A 23,676-nucleotide genomic window follows, 5' to 3' on the forward strand; every position below is an offset into this window, starting at 1 on the left:
TACTGTTCAAGTGAATTATAATAATTCACTTGAACAGTAAAACATAACAATGAAAGAACAAATGCATGCAATGACAGAAAAAAATGCAACGTGAACAGAAATTTATGAAGCTTACCTGGTAACTGAGACAGATGAAGAAGATGGCGATGAAACTGCTGCGCAGGATCGGTGGTGACTGGTTCTGGGGACGATGAAGACGATCAACGCTGGGTCTTTTTTTCTTCTGGTTTTTCTCTGCCCTTTTTTTTTGTGTTAGTTCCCAGTCTTCATTTTTTCTTCATCCCTCTATGTGCTTCCCCTGTTTTTTTTTCTCTGTCCGGCTGGTTTGCGTCTGTCTTTTCCTCCAGTTCCCTCGGGTTCTTCTGCTCGTCCCCCCACTTTTATTTTGTTTTTTCACCCCCTTTTTTTTCTTCTCTCCATCTCTGTGTTTTCTTTTCTTTCTTCAGCTTCTCCTCTGTTCTCCTCTCTCTGCTTTCTGTTTTTTTCCTCCTGTGTTTCCCCCCCTCCTGTTCGGTCCCTCCTCTGGCTTTTATAGCCAGAGGATGCATGCGTTATGGCAGGAACATGGTAACGGCCGGCGTGTATTATGGTGGTGAGGAATATCATCCGCGAGACATACCTCCCCTTGATTGCAGCTCCCCTGTCTTCCCCCGTCTTCATTGCCAGCGAAGAAGACAATGAATAGTTTCGGCGCCTTTTTTAAATTTCAAATGGATATTTCTGATTTGGTCCTTGGATGTTTTTACAATTTTATAATCAAGGCCCCAGAAAAAATTTAATTAGATCCCTTGATTGTAGCGCCTTTTCTGGTTTGGTTCTTGATTTCAGATTATTTCAATTAAGTTTCTAATTGGCCATCAAACTTCAATAATTATGCAATTAAACTTCTGATTTGACCAAATTTTAGCTTTTTTTTGGTATTCCAGCTTCCTTTTTTTATTTTTATTATTTTTTTGGATTTCTTTCGAATATTTTTTGATATATTATTTTTGTATTTTTTATGCGGAAATCCAAAAATAAATAACAAGAAGGTTAATGTTTCAAGACAGAAGACAAAATGAACAGATATATTAAAAAAAAAAAAACAAAAAACAAGTTTGGTTAGGTTAGAAAGATAAATACATTTCTAAAATATATTTATATCATTTTAAAATAAAAAAAATGTTTTTAAAATTTATATCGAATGAAAATCTACATTCTTATGCATACAACTCGTTGACGTATATAAGCTGCCAGAATCAAGGGCATTATTTTTTCTTCTTATTTTTTTCAAGACAACAAGCTAGTACATGACTCGAAAAGATACCCTTCTAATTATCTTCTCCCTGTATGCTACAGGGAGGGTGAGAGCTCATTGAACAATATTGGTGCTGGTTAAACAGAAAGAAAAAAACAGAAAGAATACAAAGTTGTAAAACTTTCTTACGATCAATGTCTCTGGTTGGGCAATAGAGATAGTGACGGAACCCTAAATGTTTATCTCATATTCATGGCAACGATCCTGCCATCATGTGGCAAAACATTGTCAGTCAGGGATGATGGGTGATGCTCTAAGAAATTATGAAAACCCCACCCTATATATATAGAGTACTGGTCATGACTATACCTGTTTTTGAAAAACACTTAAAAGTTTAATTTAAAATAAAAAAAATCAAATTTTAACAAAAAAAAAAAGAGAGAGGTTGAGTTCGTATCCCGAGATATCCTATCCTATACCACAACTCTGACCTTGTGATTTGAGTTATGATTTGATAGTCTAATCAAACACATGGTGAAGCAGCAGAACAATGCTAGCTTAGGCAAGAACTTTTTTGCTACGCATGCACATGGTCTACAGTGTGAGCCAAACTTATTTTGATTGGATTCCTCTGTTATAACCCTATCATACTTGCATATATGTGTATACAGCTACAAAGGTGACCCATCAGAAACTTTTGTCAGCGTATATTTATAGCTAAAACTGGCTTCATTAGCCATTGTAATTTTGTGTTTTGGACCTCCCCCACTCATACCAGATATGGTAGCAACTAGCAAGATAGAAGACAAGGAAAACGTTTTATATATATATATATATATATATGTGTGTGTGTGTGTGTGTGGGCAATATGCTGTGAAATCCCTTTATCTTGTGGAACCAAATTAAGGAGAGTAGGATCCTTTGAGCTAGGTCCATGTCTTCCCCTCTTATTTTTTTCTCTCCTTGTGTGCGCAAGGGAGTAGGTACAGAAGTTAGTTGGCACAGAACTGAATTAATGAAAGATGCAGCCATCACTTAGGTCCAAGTGGAAAGGGACAAAGTTATAGTCACCCTTTCTTTACTGTAAGAAAGCAAATCCTCGTGTAATAAATTACATTGAATTAAACAGCTTCCTGGGGTACCTTGTGCAAAACACTAAATGGGTGTTTTTTTTTTCTATTTACGAAGTGTTTTTTAAACTATTTTTTATTGAAGAACATTAAATTTAAATCATTCATTTTTATAGATCTTTTGACATGTAGATGTTAAAAAAAAAATTTACCATATTTTTAATTAAAAAGTATTATGCACCCATTACTAAAACACACAATAACTTAAACAACTTCTCAAGATAACTTGTGCAGCAGATATTTCAATTTCTTCCAAAGCACAAATCATTCCCTTATAAATTAATAGTGTGAGGGAATTGCAGCATACACAGGGTCGTTATGAACCGAACCGACTTGTGAAGTGGGAGAACCTAGCTATGAAGTTTGCCAATTGTACTAGCCCTAGCACCCGTGTGTGTGTGTGTGTGTGTGTGTGTATATATATATATGTAGGAAAGTGATTTAGATACAGCCTATATAGAATATTATTGTACCGTGTGGCTCGCCATGCCAATATTTCAATCAGCATATATAATTCTTGACGATGTATCATTTTCGTATGCCCCATTAGGGTCAGTACTTGTCTCTCCAGGTTTATGGGTGGCAATATTGCTACGAGACTTCATATCCTTCTCTCTCGTAATCTTCCATTGTAGTACTTGAAGGAAGAAAGGCATGCTTAAGGTTTAGGGTTCTCTCCATTACTGCTATATATATATATATAATGAGGTTTGAATTCACTTGGAGGTAGCTAGTGTATGGTTCTGGACCCTCCTTAAAAATGTAGCTAGTGTCAAGATTTAATGCCTTCAATGGGACTACAGGAGACCTCTCTGGCTAGCTAACATGTGAATGCCACCTTTTCAACAGACCAACAAAGATAGATATAACCAGTCATGTTGTTATGATCATGTGTAAATGCATCCAAAGAGACATTTTGGTTGTTTATGTTGGTCTCGTTACTCATTGATGAATTGAGTGAAGAGAGCTCTGGGGGCCTACATTGCCCCTATTTCCCAATACATTCATTGAATAGTGGTGGTTTTATTTCCCAAGTCTTCACAATAAATATCTAGTTTGTATCGCTTTTTGAAACAGTGACGGCAAGCACGAATTATGCTATTATTTCATCAATATTTTAATTTTTTTTGTGCTAATAGCACAAAACCTTCATTTTTTAGTGGATTAAATTGATTTTTATTGAATTAGTTGGATTTATTAGCAGATTGAGTTGACTTTAAGTAGCTAGGTACCCTAATTGATTTCATTCAAAATCCACATATATAAAGTTTTAGATGTCTAGATTAACACCTTATATTATAACCTTAAACACTAAATTAAGTAGTAAGATTTATTAGTGGATTCCATCCAGTGGCGGAAGTAGAAAATAAAATTAAGAGGGGCCAAGATTTTAATTACTTTATTACTTAAGCTAAAATTATACATATCATAAAGGGAGGGGCTGGAAAAAAAATTCCTTGCAGGAGCCGGGGCCCTTGCTAGCCCCTTCCTGGCTCCGCCTTGATTCCATCCATAACCTACTCACCTAAATCTTGATTATCTTTAAAACACTTTGGATCATAAAAATTTAAATTTAAATTTAATCTTCTTATATGTTTCATGTATACTTAATATATATATGTATGATCATTCACTATCATGGAACCACGGTGGAAACAAAAATGGAAGATTTGTATGGGTCATTGACAACATAAGGATTGGCTGGCCTCATTGTCTAATTTCATCAAATAAGTCCTTGAAACTGACTAAATAAGCAAAGCAGTTAAACTCATTATTGTCTGGGTACGTTAATGTCGCAGTGCCCTTGAGTAGAATGTGTTTGCTTCTGCATATATGGCAAAATGCATTGACGGTAAGTAAGATCATCATAAATACCCGAACAATACAATACAGGCATAAATGTGCTGCCTCTCTAGCTAGAAAATCATTTCGGGAACTTAGGCTATGGGCACCCACAAATTCAACAATGGAACTTGTTAGATTTGTAGAGAGCTGAGCTGTATTCTGAAGGAAGACCTTGCTAGCAAGCTAGATAGATACTAATCACATAATGCCTCGAATTAATGATTTTATAATGACATGTTTTGGTTAATTTAAAGAAGTTTTTTTTTTAATTTCTTGAATTTAAATATTAAAATCAACTTAATATTCTCTTAAATATATTATAAAGTCGTTTTTAAACTTATCTTTTGTGTTTTGAAAAATTAAAATGATTTATGATGTAAGATACATGGTAAAATATAGAATATAAATTATAATTTTTAAAAACACAGGGAATATATAAACAACTAAATTTTTTTCTAGAAGTCAATTGCCACCGATATAGAGCCAGAAAATAGAGAGACATCCACACATGGAATAGTGAAAATAAAGAGCAAGCAAGGACTAGGAAGCAATGATGGGTGCCCAGATCACTTCTTCGAAAGTAAAACCCAATTTTTGGACATACTTGAACTACTTCCTCTTATTTAATGAGATATACCTCTCTAGCTAGGAGTACTTGTACTACAGCAAACAACAGCATTGAGAGAGTGAGAGAGTGAGAGAGAGAGAGAGATATGGCTGTAGCTAAGGTCGAAATCCCATTTCTTGATTTCTCTGAAGAAGCTTTGACAGGCTTAGAAGTTAAGAGTGAGAAGTGGAAAGAATTGTGCAACCAAGTTAGAGAGGCATGTGAGACTCATGGGGTCTTCTTTTTGGTTTATGATAAGATCCCTGGTAGCTTACGTGAAGAAATGTTTGGTGCCGTGAAGGCACTGTTTGATCTTCCTGAGGAGACTAAGAACAGGCACGTTAATCCTAAGCCATATCGAAGTTACTTAGGTAAGTGTCCTGTAATTCCTTTTCATGAGAGCTTTGGTGTTGATGATGCTCCAACTCTTGATGCTTCTCAAGCTTTTACCACCCTTATGTGGCCTGAAGGGAACCCAAGTTTCTGGTAAGAGTACTACTCTCCTGATCCCATCACCGTTCTTGATGTTTTCTTCTTTTTCATGTGGTTGATGTAATTTATGCAAATGATTGAGTTTCTCTTGAAGACGTTGCTTTTCTCTCTCTAAGATTATCATCAAATTCCAGACTATAAATCATGAGTTCTACCCACAACAAAAACTAATTTAATGTGTAATGGCTTTATAGCATGCAATTAAATTCTATATTTGTTGACTGTTTCTAGTTGATTAGATAATAATCAGTCATCACTAAATGATTGTCTTCTCATTAATGCGTACCTCTTAATTCCTTGGTCCTTATCATGACACACACAAGAAAGAAACTGCCCCACTTCTTTAATTAATTTCTTTCAAAGCCAGCTTTCAGATAATTAATTTCCTTTCTTGGTTGGGATGTTCCAGCTGTTCTTCATCTTCTGACCTCTAACATGTGTTAATGTCATGGCCAGAGACCCCTGATCGCTATCCACGGAAATTGATCTCCAAAAACTGCAAGAAAAAGAAAAGGAAAAGGAAAAGTCAATAAAATAAAATTATAGCAAAAACATATGAAAAGGGTACGGTACAGCTATCATAGTATTTGATGGGATCTCACCTTGGCCAGTAGAAAGTAGAAACTAAGAAATAATGGTGGTTTGTAGCTTTTGTCACATCAGTAGCTATACTTATTACTTAAACATGATAATGGCTGCTACCAGACAGGCGCTTGCTAGCTGCCAATGCACAATTTATTAGGGGCTTATCCTTTGAAACAGATTGAATTTATTACAATGCCAGCTTTAAAATGATTGTTCTAATTCAAAAACTCTTGCACATGTCTTAGCAGGAGGAAAAAAAAAAAAAGGGGCACCACAGAGATAGAAGACTTAGCTTTTCTATAACTGTTGGCAGTTCCATTAAATTCCATGTGGTCTTATTATCAGGTCGTGTGCAGTAATGCCAGAATCCTGAATTTAATTTTTTGTCATCATTCATCATTACAGGTGAATGATTCTATTTCTTTCTTTAACAGCTGAATTCTAAGTTTTCTACGTGGTAGTTAAAATTGTGAGTGGAATAAAAACACATTTCTTTATGGTTTTTCATTCCGATCACGGCGGCATATTGTGTAAACAAACAAGGGATAAATCATATTAAAGAGAGGTGACTGGCAGCCCGGGCACCAACCAATTTTTATTTTGTTCTTCTAAAAGTCAACACAATTTTTTTTTTTAAAGGACTGATCTCAAAATCTGCCGCGTAATCCTGTTAGTGTTGACATTGTGGTAATAAACAAGAACAATATGCATGAAATGTGCCCAATACGATATGGCTGGCAGCATTAATTTTTTTTTTTTTGGGTGTAGCGAGACCATCCATAGCATGAGCTCAAAGATGCAAGAATTGAATTTTCTGGTGATGAAGATGATTTATGAAAGTTTTGGCATCGAAAAGCTCTATGACTCTTTCCTTGAGGAAACCACCAGTATACTTAAGGTGATGAAGTATAAAGTTCCTCCAAGTGATACTGAGTCAGCCATTGGTCTAGTGGCTCACACAGACAAAAATGCTATCACCATTTTATGCCAAAATGAAGTTCAGGGTCTTGAGGTTCAAACCAAGAATGGAGATTGGGCTCAAGTCATGGTTCCTGAAAATGCTTTCACAGCTATTGTTGGTGACACTGTCAAGGTAAATCTTTTTTTTTTTTAATCATAATTCAGACAGTCATTCATGTGGAACGATTTTGCCGATCTACCATTAATTATACACATAAATGCGAGACTGAGATTGTATGCTAACTGGTGTTGCAGGCATGGAGCAACGGGAGGCTTCATGCAGCAAGGCATAGGGTGGTGATTAGCGGGGACAGAGACAGGTATTCTTGTGGGCTGTTTTCAACGCCAAAGGAGGAAGCAGTAATCGAGGTGCCAAATGAACTTGTGGACAAAGAGCATCCTCTTCAATACAGGCCGTTTAATTTTTCAGATTATCTCTCCTACTTTGTTTCCAAATTAAGTGATGATGCGCTGGAGATATATGCTGGCATCTGAAGACTTTGTTGGGTTATATATATATAATTAATTAAGCACTCCTTCCTTCTATAATTAATACTATGTTAATGTTGCTGATCAACTTAATTAGTTTCTTTACAATGTGTTAAGAGTTGTGAATGTGCATTCAAATGTTTAAGATAGCTTGCCTAGATCCTATCATGGGCAATTTATAATTTTGTTTTTAATAATATACAGCATTTCATGAGGCTCAGCGGATCATCTATACGGAATTATTCTGTTCAAGGGAGATTTTTCGTCGTAGCTTCGTGGGAAATAGTGAATTTATTAATGACATAATTCCTTGACCTCGTCTTCTAGTTAATCTTTAATGATTTCAACTGTAGTCCAAGTTGATGGGATTTTCGTTTCGAAGGAGGGGTGAATTACACATGTCGTCCTTGTGCTATGGTCATTTGATTATTTGAGTCCCTTTACTACTAATTTGATGAATCGAGTCCCTCTGCGTTGTATTTTGTTTGCAATCAAAACCTTCCATCCAGTACATTCATGGTAGTGATTAGTTTACTTCCTGCCAAAGTTTTCAGACCCGACCCGGTTCAAGGTCCAGATTTCGGGTTTTGACTGAGTCACCACGTTTTGACCGGGTTACTGGGTCGGCTGGGTCAATTTTTTTAAAAATCAAAGCGACGTCGTTTTAGTAAAAAAAAAAGTCAACGAGTTGCAACCAGGTTTTTGACCGGGTCACACTGAATTTTTCCTTACCCTATTTTTTCTTCAACCCGGCCTGATTCCAGCCCCGGGTCAACCCACAAGGCTGGGCCAGGTTTTAAAACTATGCTTCCTGCTACGTTGCAATGTGAAAAACTCTTTGATATTGTCATTAAACCCGATATAATGATTCAAACTTAAAAAATCCTTACTTGGGTCTTTGTCAATTCCGAGTTTTCAATTAAATCATGTGGGAATTGTCTTGATGTTACTTAGTTGACTTGACAAGTCAAAAGATAAAAAAAATCAAAGGAAAAAAATAATGAAATAAAAACCGAAGGTCGAAATCACAAATTTAAATACAACCTGAATTATTGGTAAAAAGAGCTTGACTTCTAAAACAACTAAAGTTGACATCTTTTTTTTTTAATATTGAAATGATGATATATTGGATCAATTCCGGTCAACCCAGTTTAACTTGTCAAACTTCGTTACCTGGATCGTGGATTCCAATGGGTTCGATAATATTTTTTTATTTTAATTATATCATAAAAAAATAAAGAACAATTTAAAATCAACCTAATATTAAATTATTATATTTAAAAAACAATAAAAAATTAATTAAAAATCCAATGCGGGTATGTTTGGTATTGTGGTAGCTTTTATGGTTGTGGTTTGAAAAAAATTATTTTATAAAAAGTACTTTTGGTTGAGGTTGGTTTTGTATTTATATATATTTGGTTAAAACTGTGGTTGAGATTGAGGTTGAATAAAAAGTAGTTTAATGTATTTGGTTAAAAATGCTTTTTAAATTGAGGTTAAAAAATAACTGAAAAAGATATATATATAAAATTTAAATATTGTAGCTTTAACTACTACTATTACATCACTAAATAAATAATACTTTATATCAAATATTTTTTATTGTTCCATTAACCTATTTACAATTCCATCACGTATGAAATTCATTCGATAAGGACTATAGTATCCATGGTTTTTTGGGTGTGCAACAAAATCAGATAAAATATTATCAGAAACAATTGCGTTCTTCTTCTAATTTATATAGCGTCATTCAATGATGTTAAACACTGGTTTTTCAAGTAAAACACAATTTAAAAAAATTAAATTTTTTTTATTAGGTCAGACGCGGTCCAATACATTTAAGTTTGGGCAAGATCCGATCCTGCCATGAATAGTGAAAACGTTCTCCATTCTTATGCAAAGTGAATTAATTCAATCTACACACGCGACACGGGGAGAAGCAGATTGCAATTACTTTCGGGTAACCTGCGGTCAAAACATAAATGATAACGAGTGTCACACACAATAATTAACATTTTATATTTTACTAAATATTATGTTTATATAATTTACTTTAAAAGCATAAACAACCAAGAAACAAATACTCTCTAATTAGTAATGACAAAATCCTATGGCCTGCTTAACCTCGTCTTCTAGTGAATCTTTAATGATTTAAACTACAGTCCAAGTTGATGGGATTTTCATTTCAAAGTAGGAGTGAATTACACATGTCATCCTTATTTTATGGTCATTTGATTATATGAGTCCGTTTACTACTAATTTGATGAATCGAGTCCTTCTACATTGTATTTTGTTTGCAATCAAAACCTTCCATCCAATATGCTGTTAGTGGTGATTTATTTTGTCATGCTCTCGAAACTGGATATAAACATGCCTATATCATCTAGCATTCAACCTTAGAATATCAAAGCTAATTTTACAAAGTTCACAAAAAACCACAAATACTAAATCAAAAGCTTTTAAATATATGCATTTCATAAATAATCACATAATAAACATTCTACTAAAGATGAAGTACTAACACATCCTCAAAACTATTAATAACAAATATCTAATAACAAGTCAAAAAATATTCTTCATTAAATAAAAATCATTTAGCTCGGCAAACAACATAAACTAGTTATGTAAACGTTTTTTAAAAAAATTATCTTACACACAGCATAACACAGACTAATGATCTGATCTCATCGTAAAAATTTAAACTATGAGTTAAGATTCCAAGATATAACACCATTTTAAGTTAGAGTTCTTTGAGTTTGAAACTTGTACAAGTCCATCACTACTTTGTACTTAATTTTATCAAATAGAACGGGGGTGATGAAATTTGAATTGTTGACTGTTTGATCAGTAAAATTTTAATATCATATCAAAAAATCATTTCAACCTAAAACTATGAAGATATAAGTTCTAAAACTATGTAATTTTCTCCTCTATACGTTCTCATTTATCATGTAAGACATCAATAAGTGTTAATAATGGTCTACTTTGTTAACTATCAGATTTGAATCACACTAATATCAATTTCTCAATTTTATCAAAATTAGTTTCAACTACTTCCTTATTTGAAATTGAAGTTGAACCTGCTTTTCGTTAAAATTTGAAATTTTAATTCTACTTTAAATTATTTTTTTAGTGTTTTTGGATCGTTTTGATGTACTGATGTCAAAAATAAAAAAAATATATATTATTTTAATATATTTTCAAATAAAAAAACATTTTAAAAAACAACATATACTATCCTCCAAAATAAATCATACTTCAATAAAACAAAAGCTCAACTGAATAGTGCCTCATCCAAGTATATGATGGAGTTGAAGTGGAAAAAGAAAAATAACATATATTTTGATATATAATATCAGGAATTTCAGTTTGATTGTAATTTTAATTCCTAAAAAAATATTACCATTTCACTTAGTACAGTTTTATGGCTCAGATTAAATTTTCTGATAATAATACTAATACTAATAATAATAATAATAATAATTTATTTTCTTTATACATTCCTTGCCGTTAAATCCATATGTCGAGCTTAGACGAAACGCAGAATTTTACATGGATCTTAGATGGCTATTTAACTTGAATTTTTTTTTCATTTAATATAAAAAATATCATTATATCACTTTACGTGTTAATTCGATACTAAATAACAAGAATAATAATTTAACTCGAACCGAATCATATTGTATTTTTATGAATAATTATTTTATTTAATAAATAATAAATATAATATAAATATTATGAAACCGACTTGAAATACAAACAAAACATATATATGATCATACCATGCCGAACACACGAATATTATAAAACAATATAATTATGACACTTAACATTTTGGAATTTCGAGAATGAACTCGTAATTAAAATGACTGTTTATGAAGCTTCAATCAACCAATGGCCGAAAGATTAATCGTACGTTTGATCCCTATTCTTTTACAATTTTATTTCTATGGACCCTTTACTCCTTTTCCTTTTCAATTGATCCCTCAACTCAAGAAAAGTTTTTAATCTAGCCTCTCCATCCAATTTATCATTAGATTTGAACACGTGGCATGACATGCTCTAGAGAAGTGTCCATTTTTCTTATATGTTTCTTAAAATGAATGGAGTTTGGATAAAGGGACCATATTGAAAACATTAATAGAACTGAAGGACCAACAGAAATATAGTTAAGGGATCATATAAAGACAATCTCAAGAGTATACGGACCAAATATACGATAAATCCAACAACCGAAAAACTCTTTAATTTCCCGTAATCATCATCTGATTTAGGCTAGCACACGCCCTCTTCAATCTTTCATAATAAAAAGAAACCTTAAAAATACCCAAGTGATTTTGTCGTACAAATGCAACAACAACACGATGACGATCCTAACAAGGTCACGCGATTTGAAGAGGAAGAGCTACAAAGTGCAAGAGCTTCAGTAGAAACACTGACTGCCAATTTGGACAATCTGGTCAGCAAATTATTTATTAAACATGTATTAATCTAGGTGGATTTTTTTTTTCTTATTCTCTTGTGGGTTATTAATTTTGTGCTGTTAAATTTGATGGGTTCTTGTTAGAATCAAAGAAAGGCTGATGTTTTGAACAATTTGGAACAATTACGAGAAAAAATCAATAAAGAAGGCGATGCTACTTATACCGGGGTGCAGAAATTAGTCCCTCTTTTGAAGTCACTAAAGGTAGTAAAACACTAAAAGTTAACTAATCCCACTTTGTTTTGTAAGGTGTTAGTGGTGAATCTTGAGAAAAGTTCTTTCCTTTTTGTGTTTTTGTTTTGTTTTTATAGGATTTGGAATCGCAAGAATCTGTTTTGCAATCTGATTGCGATGTGAAGAGAACTGAATTGGAAGCTGAAGTGTGTAATTTGGAGGAGAAAATAGCTGCTGGGATGGACAGTGAGGGTTTGTGTAAGGACTTAGATTGTTTATTGAGTGATTCACTGGAGAAACTCAATGCAGCAAAGAAGGTTTAAAAAACTTAAATAAGTTGCTCTTTCTGTTACTGTTTAGTTTGTTTAATTCTTTTTGGGAATTTGAATTGATTTGCAGTTAAAGTTAAATTCTTCAGAGATGGTGATGTGGTGTTTTGTTGTGTTAGGAATTAGCAGCTAGATTGAGGGCAGTGATGTCGGTAAAGCGGAAACTTGGTGAAGTGCCAACACAATCCGAACTTATCCAGTATGTTGATTCATTTTCCTTCTGTATTTTTAACTTTTGTTGTCTAGTTTTATTGCCCTTTAGCACTTCACATATCTAGTACACAAGATGTTCTAAAACTTGGAGCAAGTAAAATATCATAGATGCTGAAATGCCATGGGGTTATTTTTAATCATGTAACACATGGGCATTTCATTCACATAAATTGTTAGAAGTCGGCTGCAGTATTATTGGTGTTTCTATGAGCTTTAGCAAAAATCAGTTGTAATTTGGTACTCTTCAATTTAGTGATCATGGTAAATCATAATTCACCTTACGCATTAATGTTGAATGTACAAACACCCCCACACGCCCCAAACCAATCTTCATGTTCCATAATGTCGATTAAAAGCAAATCATTGTCTTCCGGAAATTTCTCTTTGCTTTTTACATTACAGTGGTGATTGGAAATTGATGCTAGTGATTCCTCCGTAGAGGCACATTTATTGATCTAAGTTTGCCATGGCTTCTTTGTCTCTAATTTTCTCCTTTTGCCTCAATTTATTTTTTTCTATCTGTTTCTTGTTGACAACAGATATTGTCAATATGTTCAAGAGAGATTTTCTCGTAGCTTCATGGGAAATAGTGAATTTAGTAATGACATAATTCCTTGTCCTCGTCTCTAATCCTTAATGATTTCAACTATAGTCCAAGTTGATGGGATTTTCATTTCAAAGGAGGGGTGAATTACACATGTCATCCTTATGATATGGTCATTTGATTATTTGAGTCTCTTTTACTACTAATTTGATAAATTGAGTCCTTTCGCATTGTATTTTGTTTGCAATCAAAACCTTCCATCCAATACATTGTTAGTCGTGATCTATTTTGTTTAAAATCAAGTCCTCTATATTGAATAATTTTTTTTTTTTGAAGTGTCGTAGATGTTGTCTTTTACAGTGCTTTTCGCTTGGAAATGCATCAAAATAATATTTTTTTTTTATTTTTTTAAAACTTATTTTTTATATCAGCACATCGAAACAATCCAAAAACACAAAAATAATAATATGAAGCTAAAACAAAACTCAATTTTTTTCAAAAGGGCAGTCCAACCACAATCTCAAACACCCCTTAATTTTGCTTAAATCTTTAGTTTGAAAAGAAGAATAATTTTCTATAAAATGAAGATCGATTTTTAAAGGGAAAATTACCCATAACTTACTATAGTTTGGTCGAAATTGCACTTACCTGCTGACTTTTGAAAAATTATATTTTACATCATTGGTGAGTGTAAAATAGATTAAACTATAGGATTTTAGGATGAAAACTGACATGCGGAGCTTTTATAAGTTACCTCTTTCAAATATGAATTTCTATCCCATTGCTTAGACTTCCATCTTATCATCATAGCTGCAAGAAATGCCTTTTCTGATTCTGTTCCAAAATTTTCCACATTCTAAGGTTGAGTGTGCCTATACATCTGTCATTTTACGTATGAGTGTAATTGCTACTATTTGATATTACGCATTTTGCTAACTATTTTATAATGTTTGATATTGATTGACACCTGATCCAATGCTGCATCTGTCATTCTATGTATGAACGTAGTGGCTACTATTTGATTTTACGATTATTGCTACCTAGTTTAACTTTTTAATGGCTGATATTGATTGACTCCTGATCCAATGCTTTCGTTTCAGGTATGAACGTGGGTTTTCAGATGTGAATGATCATATCCAGGTTTAAGATTCCACATGTTGGTTTGTTGGCCTTCATTTGAAATTTGTGTTGGATCTATCTTCAACTAGTTTCTTTAATCACGTGTTGTTTGTTTGCTAATTTACAGGAAAAACATCGACAAACCCGCAAATATTATGCAACCTATAATACTCTTTTGGAGATTAAAGAATTGATGCTAAAGGAAACTTCTTTATTGAATTCAATAAGTTCACAGGTATTTGTCAGCAACATAGAATCTGCATCATCTTGCATCATCACTATTTCTTTTTATGAATTCAATTCTACTAACAAATGCATTTATGATGCTCTTTGACTAATCCTCTTTTAATTTGTGGGGTTTTTTTTTTCCTTGCTAATTAGTTGCTGCAGTTTGACCTGTTAAGGAACAAAGCGATGCATAACTAAAATTATTTGACTCTGACTGGAATGTTATTGTGTTGTTATATGATATCAAAGTAACAAAGACTGGTGCTTATAAGTTCCCTTAAAATGCATTTACCTCACTTCTGGAATTCAATCTTGAAAAGCCCACATTATGATTATTTCAATGATGTTAAACTTTTGATTACTGAGATAACACGTATAATAGATGTCTTCACTTGCACGGATCTGGCCATGATCTGTTAATTTCAATGTTGCTGACTTGTTTTGCATGTTGAATTCACAGTTTCAGGATGCCATTACAACTACCAATGGTTGCACAAAACTGATTGCTTCCATGGAAGGAATTGTCAAGGGCAGCCAACAGGTAATTGAAATCTTTTCTTATATATGAACTTAAGTAAGGTGAATTGAGAGTTCATTAATTTCCTGTGAGGATAAGGGTCTGGATGCTTGACAGTCAGAAAAGAAGGATAAGGTCCATAAAACTTTGGTCTATTTTGATATGCCTGCCTGTTCTATTTGTTTTCCAAGAGAGAAACATCCTCAAAGTAGTTTATTGATATTACTAACACTAGTAGTTTGGTGGAGAAATGCAGTTTTGGCCTACTTTAAGTTCTTGGATGTGTTTTCATGTTCTTTCTTCAAAATACTGCTCACTTTTTTGCATGATAACGATTTTAATTATTTGAGGGAGTAATTACTACCGCATCCATCTTGCAGAAGCTGCAAAAGGTCGAACTTGGGCTTCAAGAAGAGCAGAAGGTTTCTGATGCTCTCAAGAAGAGGTATGCTGCAGCCATGGCAGAGCAAAGGCGCTGCTATTCCCTCTTGAAGGCTTTTCAGGTAAGCACTGGTCATTAAACTATGCTAGTCATAATGGTTATACTATGCAAGAACAAATTTCACAAATACTTCACCGTGTCTATCTGATAGTAATTCTTGCTGGTTTCTGATAGTCTGAGCAAAAAACATTTTTAAGACTTTTACAAGAATGTAGCTTAATGTTATACTCCACTGTCCATCATTTTCTTTTAAACTTTGGCACCTCCGAGCCTGGACTTTTCTTGGCAAAAGAAAAGCTATTTATTGTCGATGAATCAAGTTAATCATGCGGAAATGCACTGGTTTATTTTTAAAGAACTATAGAGTGGCTGTTGAGTGGTTCAGTGGTGAAAGACTTGGACTTGCAACCACAGGTCCACAAGGGCCCAAGTTCGAGTTTTGAGAATAGCTCCTTCATACAAATCACAATTCTTCCACCTGGGGCTTCATTTAGATAGGATGTTAACTGGTAGTGATGCTTATTAGACAGCACTTTTATTTATGATATATGCTAGTTTGTCATATTTAACAAAAGGAAATAGTTACCTCTTTAACAAAAGTGGTTCACGAGTACGACCTATTTCATTTCAATTTCTTTGTGTCACTACACGTGCACGTGGAAATTGTTGCTGGACAAGAAAATAGAAATTCAGTGGGGCCTTTTTTTTACTGTTTTATTTATTTATTGTGGTAAAACAAACTCTGTTCCTACTTCGCCCAATTTACATCAATAGAGGTTTTTTTTTTATTTCCAGGAAGAATGTGCAAAGAATGAGAGACTTCGGGGTCAGACTTCTGTTTAAAACGCCACTGCTGCCTCTCATCTATTGTCGAAACGTCCAAGTATCAGCGCATCACTATTGACTCTTGAGCCGTGCCATAACTCTTGCAGTGCTGATCTCTTAGATCAGAAGGAGAGCATTATTGCCATTGAAAATGTAGTTAAACATTTTTTTTCCCTTGATTTTCCTTTGGAGGTTATATTACTGTTCTCATTTGTACTGTACCCCATTTTTTGTTTTTGTTTCTAACACAATCCGAATAGGTTTTATTAACCCACTGTCTTTTAGATAACGATGCCGATCTTATTCCTTGGAGGTTCTTCATACAAAGGTAAGTTGACTCCATATATTATCTGCAGTAAAACCTAACAGGATCCATTTAAGAGAGGAGAAAAACCAGCAGGATCTCATCTCATTTAGTTTCTCATAGAAATGAACACATTTTGTTAGAATTTTGAGTAGGCAAACGTCCATGCTGCTTAGTTTTCCTTGCTGGAATCCAGATGCAATTGTGATGTGATGCAATCGGTGATTTAGACTGTGTAAATGCTATTAAACATGTTTTAGGTTCCGTTTCAATTGCTCTTCGCCAACCTTTTCTTGGGGTGATTTAACAGCTCTACTGGGGCAAAAGCAACAGATATCGTGAGTTTGATACTTTCCATTCTCATGCATAAAGAATTTTGTATTCGGTATTTGTCTTGCATGAACCTGACATTATCAGTGGAAGAAGTCGATAGCAGGACTATACACGAACCTATACGGCCATACCCCTAAAAAGCATCTTAAATTTAAATTACTTTCCTAATGGCTACCGTTTATGTGAAAGCATTGAGCGGGAGAGACTTCATTTTGTATGCTCTTAGAACATTAATGAGAGAGAGCAGCAGGAGCAACAGCTGGATCACGATATCTCCTGAAAAAGCTGGTAACTTCAGTATCCATCACCTGACTAGAACTTTTTCCCTTTTCTCTTTTTCTTGGCATTAAAGTTAAAACATCCCTTGTCCTATTTGTATGACAAATTATCTCCCCCGGGGCCACCAACCTTGAGAATTGGCTTATTAGGCGAGTATGATTAAGGTCAGTTTTCGGCTGTCTGGTTGTGGTTTCGATAAATTCGGTTCGGTTTTCGGTTAACCGAGTCAAAAAAAATCAAAACCAAACCTGAATCAAGTTGCTATATGGTTTTCGGTTCTCAGAATCGAAAATTTTGGTTTTTTTTTTATTATTGAAACTGAATTTATATATATATATATATATATATATATATATATATATATATAATGTTACGATTATTGTTTCCTTGAAAATCATTTTTGTCATGGGATAGATTTTCTATATTTCATTTGCTATGTTTAAAAACTCATTCTTAGACTTTTTCATCAATTTATTTTGGAAAAGAAAATTGAAAAAAAATACCAATAAAAAAGAACTAAAATCTTCAATTGACTTGTTTTTTCAATTTAAATCAATAGTGCTCTCCTATCTTGTCTAGAGAAAGTTGTTTTAATTTTTTTCATAAATTTTTTAGTTCGAGGATGAATAATCTTTTTTAATTGAATTACTAGAAAGTAGATACTCAAACAGGATAATAGTTTTAGTGCATGTTTAACACAGTATTTTTTTAATTATTTTTTATTTTAAAAAATAAATTAATATTTTTTTAGTGTTTTTTTGTTTCAATGTTATGATATTAAAGATAAAAAAATATAAAAAAATTATTATTTTAATTAAAAAATATGACATAAAATAAAGATACACTGTATATATAAAAGTTGGCCTCATATATATATATATATATATATATATATATATCCCACCCCCACCACGAACCCCGAAAATTGAAATATAAAAGCAGACAGTCAATGATGAATCTCCTAGCGTCCTGCCTCCAAGTAACCTAAGAAAAAGATGATCTGTTTCTAGAATCACATGCTTCATTTTTTTATTCCCATGGAAATTGAACTCTTTCTCAAGAAGACAAGCTTACGGGGGCATGGGAATAGTTTTTCACAAAAAAAAAATGGACAAAGTTCTTGACAAATTATTATCTTTGTCCCTAATTATATGTTTATGATGGCATGTTCGTTTATATCTATACTAGTTTGATTTTATGTGTTGTGTTGTTGCGCGAGATGAAGTATTTTTTTTTCAATGCTAGTGCAACCCATAAAAAAATATATTATGGGTACTACAATCCACCATAAATTATTATTTTTATGTTGTATTTTTATTAAATTTTTAATATTTTTTCATCTTGCATTGTCTTACATATTTATAATTTAAAATATGTTTCATGGTTTACTAAGGGTTAAATTTATAAAATTAAACTATAATTGTTAAATAAAAAACAAAAAATTACCATAAAAAACGATGTAAATGAAAAAAAAAAGATTGAAGATCTCAATAAAAAAAAAACAAAGCATGCAAAATGAAATAAAAAGATTTGAGGTGGGAAAGAAAAGGGCATAACAATAAAAGAAAATTCAAATGAAAGGAAAAAACTTAGGTGGTTTACTTATGAACAATGCAAGTTTTTTAATGTCCAGGTTTTATAATGAATCAAGTGGGATTTAATATGATAAATTCATAATTAGATCAATTCATAAAAAAAACTGAGTAAGATTATATTTAATTCTTTTAAAAAAATGATATTATTTTAATTTTTTTAAAATAATATTATTTTAAATTAATACGAATACACTCACCTAACTCATAAATTGAATTGGATAATATATTTGATCCCGTTTTATATTAATATAGAAGAACAAACACCAGAAAATCCAAGCAAAACAAGTGTTGTGTTACTTTTTCTCCAAGATAATGTCTCCCTTTCTTTTTCTTTTCTTTTCATGTGGTTGTCATCTAAAACAAAAGTATCAATTAAAGACAAGTCATCTGGTAGGCTTGTTTTGTCGTTTCTGTTATCTTTTTAATGATGTCGTGGTAATGTTCATCAGCTTGTTTATAATATGGATTATGGAGGGCTGAAAGAAAACAAAACATCTACATCAACACAGACAAATGACGTCAGAACGAATATTGTAAAGCCTAGCTTCCTAGCTAGCTAGCTAGTAAAGATACTGCAAGGAAAATGAATTTAATTAGAGCTTAATTATTGTTTAAGATCATAACCTCTTTTTGTGTCGTTTAATGAACGATTTTGTCAATTGTAATAAAAAACAGATGAAGAAAATTTATATCAAATCACCTTGATAAAAAGACAAGCTGTCTTTTTTTGTGATTTCTACATCACGAGAGATAAAAAAAAAGAAGAAAAAACTACTGTATGTATGATCATCAGCTTAGCAATGGATTCTAATATTATTAATTAAATTTATTTTATAGATTTTTATAATGTAATTGATCACATAAAGTTTATATAATAACTATACAAAGATAAATATCTAGTTTTTTATTATAAAAAAGGTTTTGAATTCGATATTTTTAGGGGAAAAAAGCATTAATATTCGTTTAATTTTGATAAATCAAACTTATATGATTAATCAATTGTTATGATAAATGATAATCTTAATTATCAAGTTAATGTTGAAAGCTTTTATATACATATCAATATGCACATTGATAGGTTAATTTTGCCCCATTTGTGATAAAAATAACATTGTGAAAGAGTTATATAATTCAATACCAGTGTTGAACTTAAAATAAAATAAAATAAAGATTTAATTACTTGTTATGGTGAATCTTAAAAAAAAATTTAAACCAAAACATGAATATTGAAAGGCTGAGTGTTAAGGTTGTTGAATTTGTGATAACAAGAGTTTGATTCATGGCAAAATAAAAGGGGGAAATGTGTTGTTTTCAGCATGAAAAAAAAAGATGAAGAAAATGAAAAAATGAAAGAGTAGGAGAGGGAATCTGACATGTTATAACTTAAATATTACTGATGGATTTATCAATAAATATCGACGGTGGTTGTATTTTATCAATAATTCTGTCTATAATTCTGATACTCATATTTTTTATTAGAAATCATGAGGAAATATTTGTCCAGTTTTTTTATTATAAAAAATTTTCATCAATAAATACCAATGAAAACAACAACAATGTTATATTTCATTGATAAATGTCATCATAATTTACTAACAACATTTTTTCTTTCTGTTAATATTTTTGCTTGTGTTTTACAATTTTCTAGTAGTGACCCTTGTGCGTTCAATAGAGACAACTGTTGTGAGCTTAAGGAAGTGAATAATACAGGATATTATATATATATATATATATATAGTAACCTTTTCTATGATCTTGGATTGATAGCACATGACATGGGGTCATGGAAGAAAGAAATGACCAAATTTTGTATGAACTTCACCCAACATTTGTATGAACTCACGATGATTTTAAAGATAGACTCTCCATATTGATTTGATCTGATGTATTTAGAGAAATTTAATAGATTTACTTTCATAATTCAGAAATAAAATTAAACATAATAAAAGTATGCTAAAAACAGTCTATAAAAAGCATATATAATATTTAAGCCACCAAGACCAACATCATATTCTTCTTCATATTAATAAAAGTTAGTCCAACATTTTAAGCCATGCTAATTTTATCTTGTAACCATGGATTGTATTATTTTTTTTAATACAAAAGTAATTACATCTAGGCTTTATTTTTCTCCCAGACCATGCATTTGATCATTCAAATCATAAAAATGATTTGAGATCCCCACCAAAAAAGAAAAAGAAAAGAAAGAACATGATTATGTCATCTCAAGAACTTGACGAACAGACCTATAATTAATTTGTGGTCACTGGCAACTCAAATGCAGCATTCACCGAACTTGGATAGAAAGAATTTTCATGCCTGTCTCCACTACCCCAAATAGCATAAGCTTCTTCACCATGAGCAGCATCGTCACCAATCTCCATATCCTCATCGGACATTCTTAGCGGCACCACCATTTGTATCGAAAGACATATTATGGTAGTAGTCAACACATTAACAAAGACAACAAACGTTATTCCAGCAAACTGAACTCCCATTTGTCGAACCCCAGAACCAATTCTACTTTTGTCATCAAAACCATAAAATAAACCGATATAGTGCGCAGAGTCCCCAAAGAACAGCTTGTTCAGGTTCGGTTTAGCAAAAAGGCCCGTAAGAATACCGCTGAGGCTACCGGCAATGGCATGTGTATGCAACACAGCCATTGTGTCATCAACCTTTTGAAGTATTTCTGAATGCTTGTGGATAACCATCATGGTTGTCCAAGGAATCGAGCCTGAGCATAACCCCATTATTAATTACTGCTGCCCATCCTTCCACAACCCCTAAATCAAATTGCAATTCATGTATGTGAGGAATTTACTTAGGTACACGTGTTCGTTGCATCATAATTGCCAGCATCAATTGCAGTTTCGGACCATATTAATTTGCATTGCAAGAATATACATCAGATTTAAGACTTGATATTGCAAGTTTTTTTTTTTTATGTTGGACTTACCAGCAGCTGGAGTGATGCATACTAAACCAGTGATCATGCCTTGAACTGCACCAATAACAGATGCTTTTCGGAAAAATATGATGTCAAGTCCTTCCCAAGTAAGCAAGCTAGTAGCCGTGCATAAATGGGTGTTCAAGACTGCCAAAGAAGCATCAGAACTTACTACATAAGGATCTCCTCCGTTAAATCCTGTCCAGCCCATCCACAGCAATCCTGCCCCAAATAGCATAAGAAGGATGTTGTTTGGTGGAAATCTCTCTCTGTCCTTAGTCAGACGTGGACCGACCTGCAATATACATGTAGTAACAAAGTGATCGGTCCATTTAATGATTAAATAAAGTTAATCAAACCTGAATGCATGACGTGCAACATGTGGATACGTTAATGGATCATACAGCAGGAAAAATCTACGAGGAAGCTTGGATGTATCAAGTGCATGATGAAAACTTTGTCGAGTTTAAATTTTATCAAATAATTCTATATATAAATTATCTATTCTTAAATTTAGCAAGCAAAGATCCGAAAAAAAAGCCTGGAAAATGTTGATTTTGCTACTTTAATTATTTTTCTAGTTAATTTTTTATTTTAAATATTTTTTCTATTTAGATATGGATTCTTTATATATACATGGTTGGTGTGTTATTTTTTTTATTGGATTATTGAATTACATACTTTTAGAAAATATTAATTTTCTCTATTTATTTCTCTATAGTTTATATTATTAAATTTCGAGAGCTCTAATTTTTATCAACGTGCGTCATTAAATTAATATAATGTAGTTTTATTTTATAGAACATGGAAAATTAGAGCAAGTTTTACCCAATATGCTGCTGTGTAACCTGCTACGCCTGAAGACAAATGAATCAATAGCCGCCAGAATAATCTATTAGTCCCATCTTGAAGAGAAACCCACTTGGACACCACACCCTCAAAGCTGTGAAAGTATATGAAAACGTTAGCCATAGAGGTACAAACATCATCCAGGCATAGAAATTCATCCGTCCCAACACCGCGCCGGCAATCAAAATCAAAGTAATCGCTGCAAAAACAGATTGGAAATACACCATTGTTGCGTTGGGGAACATTCCAAGAAATGCTTTCGAAAGAATATATTTTTGATCCAGAGCGACATTATCCTTTCCCCAAAATGGTAAGAACTTAGAGCCAAAAGAAATTCGATAGCCCCATGTAACCCAACAAAACATCACACAAGCAAATGCATAGAGCACCATAAACGCTGAATTTACTGCCCATTTTTTCTTCACTCCACCACCATATAGAATCATTAGCCCCGGAATACTTTGTAAACCAACGAGTGTTGCTGCTGTTAGTTGCCATGCATTGTCCGCTTTGTTAAACCAGTCTGGACTGGCCTGATCAGGCATTAGATTAGGAGGGAAAGCAGTCTCGTTACTCATTTTTACTATCCCAATATTCTTTTTTCTTGTCAAGAAAATATGAAGGTTTCAAGATGGCATAGTGCAGACTCTTGATGGGCTTATAACTAGATGAATAATGATTTTGTTTATAACGATAAGCTGTCTCTATGTTAAATTAGTTCTTTTCACTCCATTGTCCACGATCCATTGTCATTTTCCTGTTTTCTTAACTGCTGCGCATGATTTTGAGATTGTTGGCGATCAATCCAACCAATTTTAACGACAATTTCAAGATCGCTTCATGTGTTTTCAGCAGTTTCGCTGATGTCCCATTTTGGCAATCACGATGGCATGATACACACACACACACACACACACACTCTTTGGTTACAATGGAAGGCATCGAGCCGACATCGTCCTAGTTTACTAGTAGAGGGGAAAAGAGAAACCACTAATCGTGTGCTAATGTTTTATAAGAAAAAGATGAGACATCAACTTCGTCAAAAGTCTTTAGAGGATGTTAACATTTTATTTGATTTTGTCCCATTTGCAATAAAACAAATCGTTGTGAGTTTGTCCCTTTCACAGGTAATCAAGATTCTAATTTA

General features: G+C 32.9%; 2 protein-coding genes, 1 long non-coding RNA gene and 1 pseudogene across 4 annotated transcripts; 2 read left to right on the forward strand and 2 right to left on the reverse strand.

Moving 5' to 3' along the window:
* The first annotated feature begins 4,703 nt into the window (after nt 1-4,703).
* Nucleotides 4,704-7,565, forward strand: LOC133688772 (probable 2-oxoglutarate-dependent dioxygenase AOP1). Its single transcript, XM_062108384.1, has 3 exons — nt 4,704-5,305; nt 6,665-6,989; nt 7,112-7,565. The coding sequence occupies exons 1-3, from the start codon at nt 4,926-4,928 to the stop codon at nt 7,349-7,351; spliced, it is 945 nt and encodes a 314-aa protein (XP_061964368.1). The 5' UTR covers nt 4,704-4,925; the 3' UTR covers nt 7,352-7,565.
* Nucleotides 4,754-6,281, reverse strand: LOC133688773 (uncharacterized). The gene is made up of 2 exons (XR_009841200.1): nt 5,914-6,281; nt 4,754-5,807 (listed from the first exon to the last, which is right to left on the reverse strand). It is a non-coding gene; the product is annotated as an uncharacterized LOC133688773 (long non-coding RNA).
* Nucleotides 7,566-11,569: 4,004 nt separating the features above from the next.
* On the forward strand, nt 11,570-16,508 carry LOC133688690 (uncharacterized). 2 transcript variants are annotated; one of them, XM_062108265.1, is made up of 9 exons: nt 11,570-11,804; nt 11,913-12,032; nt 12,140-12,319; nt 12,451-12,530; nt 14,189-14,228; nt 14,335-14,442; nt 14,896-14,976; nt 15,333-15,455; nt 16,190-16,508. In XM_062108265.1, the coding sequence occupies exons 1-9, from the start codon at nt 11,694-11,696 to the stop codon at nt 16,235-16,237; spliced, it is 891 nt and encodes a 296-aa protein (XP_061964249.1). In that variant the 5' UTR covers nt 11,570-11,693; the 3' UTR covers nt 16,238-16,508. The 2 variants fall into 2 exon arrangements, with proteins under 2 accessions (XP_061964249.1, XP_061964250.1); XM_062108266.1 differs by having other exon boundaries at nt 14,335-14,430.
* Nucleotides 16,509-20,982: 4,474 nt separating this feature from the next.
* LOC133688588 (ammonium transporter 2 member 5-like) lies at nt 20,983-23,107 on the reverse strand (annotated as a pseudogene).
* Between the last annotated feature and the right edge of the window lie 569 nt (nt 23,108-23,676).

This window comes from Populus nigra, chromosome 3 (genome assembly GCF_951802175.1).
Source record: "Populus nigra chromosome 3, ddPopNigr1.1, whole genome shotgun sequence".
NCBI lineage: Eukaryota > Viridiplantae > Streptophyta > Magnoliopsida > Malpighiales > Salicaceae > Populus > Populus nigra.

What these genes read in the sequence shown, in the direction of transcription:
- LOC133688772 (XM_062108384.1), top strand. Translation starts at nt 4,926, where the DNA reads ATGGCTGTAGCTAAGGTCGAAATCCCATTTCTTGATTTCTCTGAAGAA. An exon ending in GAAGGGAACCCAAGTTTCTG is followed by an intron (nt 5,306 to 6,664) that starts GTAAGAGTACTA and finishes TTTTGGGTGTAG; the next exon opens with CGAGACCATCCATAGCATGA. An exon ending in TTGTTGGTGACACTGTCAAG is followed by an intron (nt 6,990 to 7,111) that starts GTAAATCTTTTT and finishes CTGGTGTTGCAG; the next exon opens with GCATGGAGCAACGGGAGGCT.
- LOC133688690 (XM_062108265.1), top strand. Translation starts at nt 11,694, where the DNA reads ATGCAACAACAACACGATGACGATCCTAACAAGGTCACGCGATTTGAA. An exon ending in CTCTTTTGAAGTCACTAAAG is followed by an intron (nt 12,033 to 12,139) that starts GTAGTAAAACAC and finishes TTGTTTTTATAG; the next exon opens with GATTTGGAATCGCAAGAATC. An exon ending in ATGTGAATGATCATATCCAG is followed by an intron (nt 14,229 to 14,334) that starts GTTTAAGATTCC and finishes GCTAATTTACAG; the next exon opens with GAAAAACATCGACAAACCCG.